The 13,615-nt window shown below is 33.9% G+C and overlaps 1 protein-coding gene across 1 annotated transcript; it reads right to left on the reverse strand.

Moving 5' to 3' along the window:
- Positions 1-1,091: 1,091 nt before the first annotated feature.
- LOC128178287 (spidroin-1-like) lies at positions 1,092-3,335 on the reverse strand. Its single transcript, XM_052845388.1, has 3 exons — positions 3,211-3,335; positions 1,292-2,083; positions 1,092-1,192 (listed from the first exon to the last, which is right to left on the reverse strand). The coding sequence occupies exons 2-3, from the start codon at positions 2,081-2,083 to the stop codon at positions 1,184-1,186; spliced, it is 801 nt and encodes a 266-aa protein (XP_052701348.1). The 5' UTR covers positions 3,211-3,335; the 3' UTR covers positions 1,092-1,183.
- Between the last annotated feature and the right edge of the window lie 10,280 nt (positions 3,336-13,615).

The following is a 13,615-nucleotide window of genomic DNA, read 5'->3' on the forward strand; positions in this document are numbered from 1 at the left end:
TTTTGAATTTTCTTTTCCATTTTCAATGTTTATACTGATAAATATAGAAGTTTATAATGCTATGTCAAAATTTGAAACTCAAATATCAAGTTATAAGCAAGATTCAGAGTTCATAATTCTTTGTTTTGTAAACAAAGCTCGAATATTGTCATTTTTTTTTACATATTCGTAGTATTGGTGTAAATTTCAGTCAAATGTAATGTTCTTTTGTTGATAATAGTATTTAAGAAGATTTTTGAATTAGTTAAAATTGTTTTTTACTTGTCATGTTGTCTAAGAAATGGTAATTTTCTACATTACATCTTTTGTAAACAACTATGAGACTCGAGGTTTGTTTACATAACTATCAATTCTTACCTCTGTATCTCGCTTGTAACTTGACTTTAACATTTAATATTTTGGTCAATCATTTAAAATGCTCCAATAAACCATTTTTTACATAAAAAATAAAAATAAATTTTTTGATCTCCAATCGTGTCCAAGTCCCTTTAAATAAAGAATCGACTTATCAGAATTGTTTGTAATCTTTTCTTATTCACTAAGAAAGGAATGTAAAAATCCAGTACAAATTTTTGATGATGAAAACCTTCGTCGTTGGCTTCAAAATTTGATTTTTAATCAACTATCCTATGTATAGTTACTCTTGCAGAACTGAAGTGAAACAGTGTTTGGACCTAAACACAAATCATCACCACCGACAAATCAAAGAAATGTATTAAAAAAGCATTGTGTTTTCAAGAAAACTTATTTATAAATACCAAGAAATAGCCAGATTTTAGATTTTATGAACAATTGCGATTTATTTTCTAGTCGTGTGCCTATGCAGGAGTTCAGTAAGACTTTTACAATTGTAGCGTTTCGAATCAAGGACAGAGTTCCCAATCTGGTTTTTAATATCTTCGGAAAGAGGGTAAAACGTTTATTTGTGGGGGAATACATATATTGTTTGTTCTTAGAAACTTCTTCACTTGTGATATTATAACATAGAACACTGATAATAAACGATACATGTAACAAAACATGTATCACTCGATACATTTTACTTAACAGCTGTTTTATACAGTTGAACGCTAATGTTAAAACAAAAGGAATATTTTGATATGCTGAATTTATTTTGAGAAAAACTGAACAAACAAAAACATTTATTGGTCGAAAATCCGTGTCGAAAATCCGCGTCTTCTTTCTAGTAAACCTAAAAAAATGAATTATTGCATACATGAATATAAGTATTTAGTTTTGACATGGAAAAAAAGAATCAGAAATTTAATCCAGAAAAAAATTAAAGGTATACCTTAGACCTTCTCCTTGGGATGATAGGTACAGATCCACCAAAGATAGGTCTGCCCACACCGCCGATTCCAAAACCAGGTGCACCAATATTTATTCCACCGATAGAACCTCCAGCGGCGGCAGCGGTAGCGGCAGCGGATCCTCCAAAACCACTGGCGGCGGAAGCAGATGCGGCGGCGGAGCCTCCTCCGAGTCCAAAGTTGCCATAATAGTAGTTGTTGTTGTAGTACGGGACGTTGCCGTAAGTGCTGTAGGGGCCGATTCCGTAGTAATTAGATCCTGGTCCATAGTAACTGGATCCTGGCCCATAGTAATTGAATCCTGGCCCATAGTAACTGAATCCTGGGTTATAGATACCATAATGTCCGATATTTGAAGCCGTAGCGGCTGCTGTGGCAGCGGCAGCGTTACCGGCGGCGGCGGCTGTTGCAGCAGCGGCATTTTGACCAGCGACAGCAGCAGCAACAGCGGCAGCATTACGTCCAGCGGCGGCAGCTGAGGCGGCGGCAGCATTTCCGGCGGCGGCGGCGGTAGCGGCGGCTGCTCCTCCACCAAACTGGATTCCTCTGTTGATACCTCTGAGTCCAAAGTTGATACCTCCGAGTCCACTGTTGATACCTCCGAGTCCAAAGTTGATTCCTCCGAGTCCAGTGTTTCCTAAATATCCATAGCTATCATCGCCATACCCATAGTGACTATGGTGACCATGTTTAGAATAGGTATCATAGCCGGTACTATAACCGTCAGCTGCCACACAGGCGATAATGCAGGCAAGGGAGATAAGTCGGAACATCTGATGAAAAATAGATTAAGATTTAATATACAATCAGCCGCGACGAAATTTGTTTCTTGTTAAGGATGGACTTTTGTCATTCAAAAGAAGTTTGAAATGTATTTTGAATTATATTTAACTTTACATCAATTTTTACCTCGTATTTCAAAACAAAAACTTGCCTAACGTTACATATCGATTCCTGACATTCATTCTCTTAGGAAAGGAGTCTTTTCTGGTTTTCGACTTGTCAAGCGTAAATTTGATTAATTGTTCGTTGAATCCAGATAAAAGGGAATTAAAATAGTATATATTTTCTTCTTTTTTTTTTTACTATCATACAATTTGGCATAGAAATAGTAATCCATGTTTAGAATCTAACAAGGACTATATTTTTCGGTGGAATAGTGGCATACGAAAATATCACGTTCCGAAAAACAGAATAAATATAGATTTATGAGTCTGTTTAGATTAATGACTCTGTTATTGCATTCTTAATACAATAACGTTAATGTTTGATTTTTTTTTAATAATGTGAACTAATGATATGATACTTGGGTTTCAGAATTTGTTTTTTTAAATAAGATTTGCCAATCAAATTACATTTTTTAAAGCTTTTTAAAGCGCCCTTTTTATACATTGATTTGTGGGGAAAAATCACTGAAATCAGTTTTGCTCTCGTATTAAATGGTCAATATCTTATCTCTTCTGTCAATTCATATCTTTATAAAGTCTTCATAATACGTAAACATCAGAAATATTCTAATATTGAAAAAAAAAAAAAATATATCTTCAAAATTTAAGAAAATTAGAGGAAATGCGGGCAAGGCAATTTTAGTTTAAATTTTATTTCAATTTAGTAGTATAAGCTGATATGCATTCTGATATTCTATCATTTCATTGAAGAATAGAATTTTCATATCTTAAACAGATGTCCACATAACTTCAAAGAACTACATTTATTTTTATCATCCGTTACGTTGAGAAAAAAAGGTAATGACCTTGACCTTACCTTTATGTGAAAACAAGAAGGTCAAATTTGATTAAACTGATAGAATCATTTGGTTATTTGATCTGTTTTACTGTGACAAAAGTTTTATAACGAGAAGACTCCTTCCTTAAACTCTATATGATGCATTAGTTCTTACCTTTGTTTGTTCAGTGGTGCTGAGCTCAACCGGTGTAAAGTTGCACTGAAGTAACGGAGATGCGTTTTCCTTATATACATATACGGCAAACACGTGACACCAGAATCAACATAATGTATTCTAACTGCATTGTATTAAAAAAAAAGCATGCGTTGACGGAAATAAAGCTTGATTGACACTGCTGAATTTTTGTCTAGATTTTTGTAACAATTTATTGGGTTTCAGAAGCTTTTTTCTTTAAGGGGTGAAGCGCCTTTGTTTCATAAACCTTTTTTCCTTGTCATTATGTATTCATATTCTAATGAATATTTTCTCATTGTTTTTTTTTTCTAGCTGATAGATTATAACTACTGTCCACTGCTTTTTAAAGAAAACCTATGTGAAATTCAATACAAGGTTGGAACAGCGTCGTACAAAAGAATTAAAGACTGATTGACTTCTAAAATTGCGAAAACATTTAATCTGTTTTGATTTTAACAAAAAAAGATGAAATGACATTTTAAACTAAATGAAAGCTTTAGTTATCTTCATTGAAATAAAAAAAATTATATTTTATTTAGTAAATCAATTTGTGTTAGGAAAAAAAGAATACTCTTTAGCAACATCCATTTTGTTCAATATTTTTACGCATGTAGACTCTTATTTCCTCATCAGTTGTTGGCCATTTTTTACCGTAAGAAATAAAACAAAATGAGTCTGACGAATAAGTAAATCAATTTTACTTTGTTTATTTTAAATGATGTAATATATATGGTATATTAAAAAACATTAATGAATTAAAGCAGTTGTAACTCACTAAGTTTCTTGCAATTATGATAAAACCATTTCTTTCAAAAAGCATTTACGAATTTTTGAATTATATTGAACTACTCCAATAAAAAGATTACATTTTTTAAAATATATGTATACCTACCATCGATTTAGATTATACTTAGAATTATTTCGCATGATACTTGTATTTTCTATCTAAATATGGTTATCAAAGGTAATGACATTTTTGTGTACTTTTCATGACTTGTTCAAAAAAAAAACTTGTTACTAAATATTTTATATAATCGTTTTTGGTTTTTTTTATTGAATTACACATGTAAACGTTTAGTTAGAAAGATTGAACTTCAGATGTTAATCATGCAAATTGAAGTATCTGAGAGCGTAAACTGCCTGCTTAGAACCTTTTTGCCGCAAATGTCATCTCTTCACAGCCCTGAGTAAAATCAAAATGCTTGTTTAATTATCGACATGAAATATAAAACATTATCTAATAGCAAGCATTCGGGTCAGGGGAAATGTACGCCAACACGTGACTGGAAACTTTAAGTATTCATTAGTTTTATTAACTGTCGTGAAAGCTATTCAATACCAATTTCAGCTTTTTAATGCCTAAATATTTAGAATAATGTCAATCAGTTATACAATGTAAAATTATAATTTAAAAAAACCAAGATATAACGAATATATAATGCTTTGATAAAGTATATCATATAAGATATAAAAAATACAAGTTATATAAATAGATCATGAATACTGTTCACACAAAATGGTGTCACTTTAACAGCTTTTCTAGTGATTACGATGTTTTTGTCACAGCATTCCAAAAATAGGACTTTTGAATACACATTTACATGTACATATCATTCTTATCATTCCTGAAAAGGCTTTTCAGTTTGTGTTTACATTCGAATTCAATCAGACGGAAACAAACAACGCATCTTTAAAACATTTTTTATACCAAAGGTTAGGATTTGCCGATACAAAATTGAAGTACTGAAAGTCGGACTCTTTTGATGTGTCTTTATGCATATTGTATAGCAAAGACTGAAAATCTCTCTCTCTCTCTCTCTCTCTCTCTCTCTCTCTCTCTCTCTCTCTCTTTTATATGCTTTTAATGTCGGCAAAGCGTCAGAGAGCGACCAAATTTTGTAAGCGGCTATATACAAAAATATGTCTGTCTAGTAGAAAATAATTCAACAGTTGCTGCCTTGAGTTTTGCAACAAGCTTTATAAATTCAATCCCAATTTCTTCAATGCGCAGCAAAGTAGTTCATGGAAATTCATGCGCATTGTATGTGTCCAAAATGCATAGTCTTGTTTTTAAAACACGTTATTAATAAGAAAACTTAAAAAGATCGACAATTCTCTTGAAATTAAAAAACAACAAACAAAAAACCAACACTTTTGACGAAGCTTTCAGCAGAGTCCGGCTAACAAAAAAATAACGGGACATTTATCTTATATTGAATGTACAAAGTTTATCTAAATCTGAACAAACGTTTAATGAATATGTTTGTAAAATCACACTTTGTTCAATATCTTTTAGAGTTTGAGGGCATTTTTACGTGTACTGTTTCTGGATCAATTAATATAGATTAAAGACCTGGTTCAGTGAAACCAACGGAATGTAAATTTTACGTGCTCCATGGACTATCGACAGGCATTTGAATGATCCGCATGTAACATTTCTGAATTTAATATCTCTATTGTAATTCTTACTACTTTTCTCCCTTAAAATGAACAATTAAGTAGAAAAGCGGGAAAAATATAGATTTTCAATGCCTCTTTTCAAGGTGAGGGATTTATAAAAAAAAATACTAGTTCGAAGATCATTTAAGACAGATTTTCCATAACCTTTTGAATCATCTGTCTTTATTTCTTGTAACATCCCATTTATATTTTAGTTGTAAATATCAAGAGAAAAATTACTTCTGTGTTTAAGAAATGGACAATATTGAATTGAATTATACTTTCTTACCAAAGTAAAAAAAAAAAATAAAAACAATTGCTATTGAGATTGATGTGAGCTGTAAATAAAGAAACGACATTAACCAAAACTACTAACCAAATGTTTTATAGCTATGATATTACCTTTCGATAATCAAGAAATGTCTATCTATTATAATAATTAGCATTGACGGCCAATCTGCGTAAAAGAAACTTTGTCTGTTAGTCAGAGGATTGCATGTATTGGCTCTTGTTTGTAACGATGAGTTGCATTGGTGTTTAATTATGTAAACGAGTAATGTTGCGATATTTTTCGTTCTGGATAGCAACATATATCTTTCAACAAACTAATGCATTGCAAAAATAAAACATGTCTTTGACCTTTAGCCCTAAATACATGAACGTATCAGTTTTCACATTCAATGTAGATCAAACTGCCAATCCAGTCCCAAAAGTATAAGAAAAACAGTAGGCTGTACTGAAAGATTTATTTGAAACACAAGTCTCTGCCCGTTTAATAAATCTGCAACAAAATAAAAACACATTATTTTTGCATATATGTGCCTTCTGTTGATGTGTATATATGTTTTCATACATTTTACATGTACTAACACTTACATGTATTACAAAGGTTTGAATCCGATTTATCTCATTTAACTTTAGGAAAAAGTATTTTATTGTTTCTTTGAGTAGACACATAACGTGCCCTTGTCTTTAACCACTTCTGTGCCACAGGGCCGATTTTGGGCCGACCACACAGTTGCGTAGAGTGCCACGGGGCCGATTTTGGGCCGATTTAAACATAAGATATTTTATACATCTTTTATGGTTCTAAAGATAACAGTAATGAAAGTTTTGCACATTTAAAATATTATATAAAGCAATTTTCGTGGATTATATATGATTTTTTCATAAATTAACAATAAAGAAAATATATGTACATACATGTATGTCCTACATGTAATATTTTAGGAAAATAAATTTGCAACACAAATGATTCCACGTTACATGAATGCTTTGTTTATGATACGAACGAGTTCTTGCTCATAGCAATATTGAATATATGAAATAAAGATCGACTACTTTAAAAATGAAATAGTTTGCACTGAAAATCAGGTTAGAATAATAATTGATGAAACAAATACACACATGAAGCGGTTTAAAATGACGTCATTTTACGTAAGTGACGCCATATTTATATGTGCGTGCTCGTATATTCTGCTGTTTGGCGTCATGCCCCGCCCACCCAAAACAAATGTAATTTACAGCACAGAAAAATGCATATCACTTATCACTTAATTACAATATTTACGTCTATTTTCTAACTGGAAATCTCAAAATATAGTTATTTGTCATACAAGTATTTGCCGAATACAGTGAAAAAATATGAATAAAAAAATGTGAGTCGTGATTTTTATGTGACATGGTGATCCAAACAATTTGCCAGAGTAGAATTCTAGCATGATACCATTATATTCTGTTTCACATATAAAAATTATGGTTTTGAAAATGTTGTATGAGTTGATCCCTATCAATTTTTTACCAACATACAATCTTTAAGTGTAATGTTAATGTTTTACATGCGTCACAATTTCCTGAACATTCATTTTCATATTTACACCTTCCGAGTATAATTCCTTCTTCTATTTCTTACGGAAACGTATAGTTAATTCATAGCTCTATAGAAACATCCAGACTGAAATCTACGCGCCCCGTTTATCGATTGGTCGAGCCTACATCGACTGAAACTGACAGGACTTTAAATATTTACGCTCCGTTTATGGATTGGTCAAAACCTACAGCGACCTAAGAGAAATCACGGACTGCACGAAATTATCATGATGATGTCAGACTCAAAATCCCATGAGAGACGATTTAGCCGTTCCTTTTAGCTAACTTATTGATGTACATTAACAGTAATATAGTGGATTTTACTTACTTTTTACAATCAATTTATTATTATTTTTAAAAGAAAGATGTAAAATATAGACAGTAAAATGCTTTCTTAGATGATTCATGCGGGTTATGAAGGTAGTGATCATTGCAATAAAAAATTATTTATTCTTTCTGCAATGTAGCCACCTTCATATCTCGCATGAATCACCAAAGAAAGCATTTTATTGTTTAAATAATTATCTACATGTTCTTATATCAGTTATCGCCTTTAAAATAAATAAAAACCTTTTTTTCAAATAGCTGTTTGCCATTCAATTATTATCACAGGTAAAATTATACTTATTTTTAGAACTTTGTCATTTATTAATTTCATTCATGTCGGGTTCCTTGAGAAAATAATTCAAAATCTTTAAAGTTAATTAACTCGAACGTAAAATTCCAACATAATTTTGAAATCATTCTAAAAGACTAAATGTTCTCATAACAACTAGTGTTAAGATCGATATCAAGTTAAATCAAGTGTTTTTCTAGGTGGTAGATTATTTTGACTGTTCTGTACGTGTTAACATAAATTGATTATATCCGATATTTAACTCTCTCTATCTCTCTTGAGAGATCTAGAGTAATATTTCAACAACATATTATCTTCTGATTTTTTTTTTTAGGAAAGTCGCCCTATTAATAATCTTAATATCGTTTACTAGTCACAGAATATATGAACATTTATAACTCTGTCCCGAGTTTTTGCTCCCACCACTTTGTGCTCAAACTACGTTTATCCACTAATATGAAAAATGTCCAGATTATCTCTTTTGAAACGCCCCCTCTACCGCTTCAGGTTTCAGTACACTTCCAAAAATAGAAAGTCTACGGGGATTTTGCATTGCATCAACCATTAATAAGCCCGGGTGATAACGCTGAAAAATTGCGCGAGGTATCCCGAGTACTTCCGAATTGAGAAAAGATGTAAACATTTCCCATTATAAATCTCCGTAAGTTTGTTTTCGCTCCTGTGAACTTTTATGAGTGAAAAATGATAATTGTTTCATGAAGATAGCTTGGATATATTCCCTTTTATCGATTTCAGCTGTATTTCTTTCACAGGTATGTGTATTTTTATTAAAAATCATTAAAAAGTGATGAAAGCAATAACTAGGGAAAGACTGTAGTATATCCGTTTCTATGGGATTGCCAGTTTCGTAGGGATGTAAAATTACCAAGATAGAAATTAGTGACATGGCGCTACCACAACCGATTGCGAAATTGGATTAAACATGAATTCCATGTACAAAAGTTTTATGATGAACACCATTTATATCAAATCGAATAGCGGAAAAACTTTCCTCCCTTCAGTGTGTTTGTAAATGAGTAGCCTAGGAGATGTTATCCGGTCGCAGATTAAATTTTAAACTCGAAATTTGCTACTCGTTTATGAATGCATATAACCACAAATGGGATCATGAAAAGCTTGCAACTCTGCTGAATCTGGCAATCGGTTTTCAGAACGCAGTTCGCAGTTCGCAATTGAATAGTAAACTGCGTTCTATAGAACGCAGTTCGCAATTCAAAATTTAGTGCGATTGAATAGTGAACTGCGTTCTATAGAACGCAGTTCGCAATTCAAAATTTAGAATTCATACTTAGGGCCCGCTTGCCTTATATGCAATTGAATAGTGAACTGCGTTCTATCTAGAACGCAGTTCGCAATTCAAAATTTTGAATTCATACTTGGGGCCCGCTTGCCTTATATGCAATTGAAAAGTGAACTGCGTTCTATAGAACGCAGTTCGCAATTCAAAATTTAGTGCGATTGAATAGTGAACTGCGTTCTATCTAGAACGCAGTTCGCAATTCAAAATTTAGAATTCATATTTGGGGCCCGCTTGCCTTATATGCAATTGAATAGTGAACTGCGTTCTATAGAACGCAGTTCGCAATTCAAAATTTAATGCGATTGAATAGTGAACTGCGTTCTATCTAGAACGCAGTTCGCAGTTCAAAATTTAGAATTCATATTTGGGGCCCGCTTGCCTTATATGCAATTGAATAGTGAACTGCGTTCTATAGAACGCAGTTCGCAATTCAAAATTTAGAATTCATACTTAGGGCCCGCTTGCCTTATATGCAATTGAATAGTGAACTGCGTTCTATCTAGAACGCAGTTTGCAATTCAAAATTTTGAATTCATACTTGGGGCCCGCTTGCCTTATATGCAATTGAAAAGTGAACTGCGTTCTATAGAACGCAGTTCGCAATTCAAAATTTAGTGCGATTGAATAGTGAACTGCGTTCTATCTAGAACGCAGTTCGCAATTCAAAATTTAGAATTCATATTTGGGGCCCGCTTGCCTTATATGCAATTGAATAGTGAACTGCGTTCCATAGAACGCAGTTCGCAATTCAAAATTTAGTGCGATTGAATAGTGAACTGCGTTCTATCTAGAACGCAGTTCGCAATTCAAAATTTAGAATTCATATTTGGGGCCCGCTTGCCTTAGTGAACTGCGTTCTATCTAGAACGCAGTTCGCAATTCAAAATATAGAATTCATATTTGGGGCCCGCTTGCCTTATATGCAATTGAATAGTGAACTGCGTTCTATCTAGAACGCAGTTCGCAATTCAAAATATAGAATTCATACTTGGGGCCCGCTTGCCTTATTTGCAATTGAATAGTGAACTGCGTTCTATCTAGAACGCAGTTCGTAATTCAAAATTTAGAATTCATTATTGGGGCCCGCACCCATATCCACCGCTAATGATAAGTCCACCCCTCAATTCATGTCCCAATCCCCCATTTGGTTGCAGGTACATCCGGGCTGGTGGTAGCTGTTTATTCCACTGTTTACTTTAATGCTCACTGTACTGACCAGTCAACCGTTGTGAGGTTGGACCCAACTGATTATATTTACATTTTCCAGTGTCTTTGCCTGTGATAACACTACGTATCGATTTTGTACTATATAACCCGTAATACAAATGACGCCAAATAGAGGCGCCAGCGGGGTTTGCTTATTTATATTTAGATATTCAATCGTACGATGGTTAAAAATTATATAAATATAAGTAATAAGGAATCATTCTTTGAATATTATGAGGTGATAATTTCGGTCGGGGCGTGATCAAATCTATCATAAAGCCCTTCCGGCTTTATTGGATTTGATCACGCCCCGACCAAAATTATCACCTCATAATACTCAAAGAATGATTCCTTATTCAAAACTGTTAAAGACGGGTAGTTAAACACATATATATATATATTTACTACACAGAAAGTTGTTTTAATGAATCAAAAGAATTAATTACATGTATATCACAATTGGAACAATAATTTTTCCAGAGAAATCTGTCTTAATTGTAATCAGTAAAACAAAACTATGTGTATTTAATATTGTTTAGACTTTATGAATCTCTGGTCCGAAATGCATAGCAAGTACTTGCATACTCCAGCTTAGCTAGAAAAATTTAGTATTGTAACATACAAGGGGGTCACTGCCTGTGTTCCCTCGCGGGCCTGGACCCGAGATAGAATCGGATAGCAAAAGTTGCTGCCAATATTCACAAGTCAGACTTCAATCACCATGCCTACACATATATAGGGACTCACCGTTATGCAGTCAGGATGACTTCATACCAACGCAACTCGACAGGTACCAAGGTCAACGCAAGCAGGGATGACCGAACAACGCAAACCTAACGCAAGCGGGTAGTTCCGCACACTCGCAGAATACCAGCATTGTTGACCACACACTAGTGTTCCGCCGCAACCACCACCAAGCAGAAATAACTGAACACTTAAATAGATGCGATACAGAGCAGAGATCTCCGCGCACTTAGTATCGTAGATTACATGACATAAAGATTCGATAGAGCAGGGATGTCCGCACAATCAATCAAGCCGTACCTGTATAGGTTTAACCCCAAACATTCGTTTTTAAGCATAATCAAAACTTGCACACTTGAATTTGTAAAAGTGTAATAAAAACTGTTTTGACATAGGTAAGATTCTTCGTTGCACTAACTATGACCATCATACAGAAAATTATAATGAAGTTACATTAAGGATGTTACTGTATCAACCCCTTCCGTAACCACCGCTGCAAAGAAACCAAAGTTAAATTCACATGCCAATCCACATAATTCACCAGTGAATACACTTATTTCTAAAGCGAACACAACAGCGGCGACGTAATGTCCAGTTGCAGAGTCAATATTTTGACCAGCAGCGGCGGTGGCGACAACAGCAGCTAAGCCTCTTTCTCCAAGACAGAACTGTCAACTGTTTTTCTAGCGGCTGCGGCATTGTTAACAGCAGCGTTGGGTTTTATCATGTAGATCCGACTGGATATGTTGTTTATTATATATCAATTTCCCCCTCTCACATCACAGTATATTGTCCCATGTAGCAAAAAAAAACATTCATTCATTGCGTTGTTCTTATTTTTGACCTTATATTCTTGAAACGCAAATAAACAAGAAAAACCACAATTTGATTTGCATGCAATATTGTAAAATTAAAAAAAAAACGAACAAAGAAAAATATTATCTAAATAAATCTCCATGCCTTCTGTCTAGTAAACCTACAAAGTTGAAGGGTTGTATATTTAAATATGCATATTGAAATTTAACAGCCCAGAAAAATCGCAGTTTTAGTATATGAATAAACAAAAGAGTAACTGTACCTCTCTGCCTCTCCTTGGGGTGTAAGTTCAAGATCGGCCTAAGACAAGTAGTCTGTTCAGACCATTATCGACTCCATATCCAGGTACACTAACCCTAAACTCGTAATTAAAACCTCCAGCGGCAGCAGAGGTAGCGGCGGCAAATCCTCTAAAACCGGAACCATGCACATCCTCCTTTGCGTCCGACATTTGAAGAGTTGTTTTTGGCAAGAAGTTCAAGTAGTTGTTGGTGTAGTAAGGGGGATCAATGTTAGAGTTGTAAGGGTTCATTCTGTAGTTATATCTTGAGCCAAACTTACTGTATCGTAGGTTATAGAAGTTGTACCCTGGTGAATGGTACTCGTATGGACCATTATATACTCCGAATTTATCAGCAGAAGCAGCGACGGCGGCATTTCGACCTGCGGTAGCATAAAAGTTGCTTAATACTTCAAGTGCAAGAAAGCTATACTATAGCTACCATTGTCGGTGTTATAACTGTCATCCGCGACACAGGCGATGATGCAGGCAAGAAAGAGAAATTGGAACATCTGGTAGAAAAGAATGTTACATTCAATAGGGTTCTGGTCTTCATTTATGTTTATTTGTCTAGTATGTTGTATTTGTGTTCCTCGAAATATAAGTATTACAAGGTTTTTTATTCCCTTTAAATCAACATTATCGAAGTTATAAAAAAAGAAAAACTTGTTGCATATTTCATCATATTTATTGATATTGTGACAAAGGAGTTGTACTTATAGAATAACACACAGGGGGCAAGCCCGTTTTAACAGTAATTTCAATGTAACCATAAACATCTTTATTTATGGTAACACTGAAATTAATGTTAAAACAGACTTGGCCCCTGTGGAATAACATATAGAACACGTTACAGACGTACTTGATATATATATGTATTAAGTCTTACCTTTGTTTTCAATAGTTCAGTGATGCAGAGCTCAACCGGTGACTGGTAACTGGGATGCGGTCTCTTTATATACATTCTCGGTGAACTATGTAATCTACCTTTTCTATGCTTAATGTATTGTGCAGTTTGAAACGCAGCATAAAATAGAGCGTGACTGACAGACTGTTTGTATTAATTTTTATTTGAATTTATTGCATTTCAAAC

The sequence above is a fragment of the Crassostrea angulata genome, chromosome 3 (genome assembly GCF_025612915.1).
Source record: "Crassostrea angulata isolate pt1a10 chromosome 3, ASM2561291v2, whole genome shotgun sequence".
NCBI lineage: Eukaryota > Metazoa > Mollusca > Bivalvia > Ostreida > Ostreidae > Magallana > Magallana angulata.

Excerpts from the sequence above, each read along its gene's own strand:
- LOC128178287 (XM_052845388.1), bottom strand. The coding sequence starts at position 2,083 with ATGTTCCGACTTATCTCCCTTGCCTGCATTATCGCCTGTGTGGCAGCT.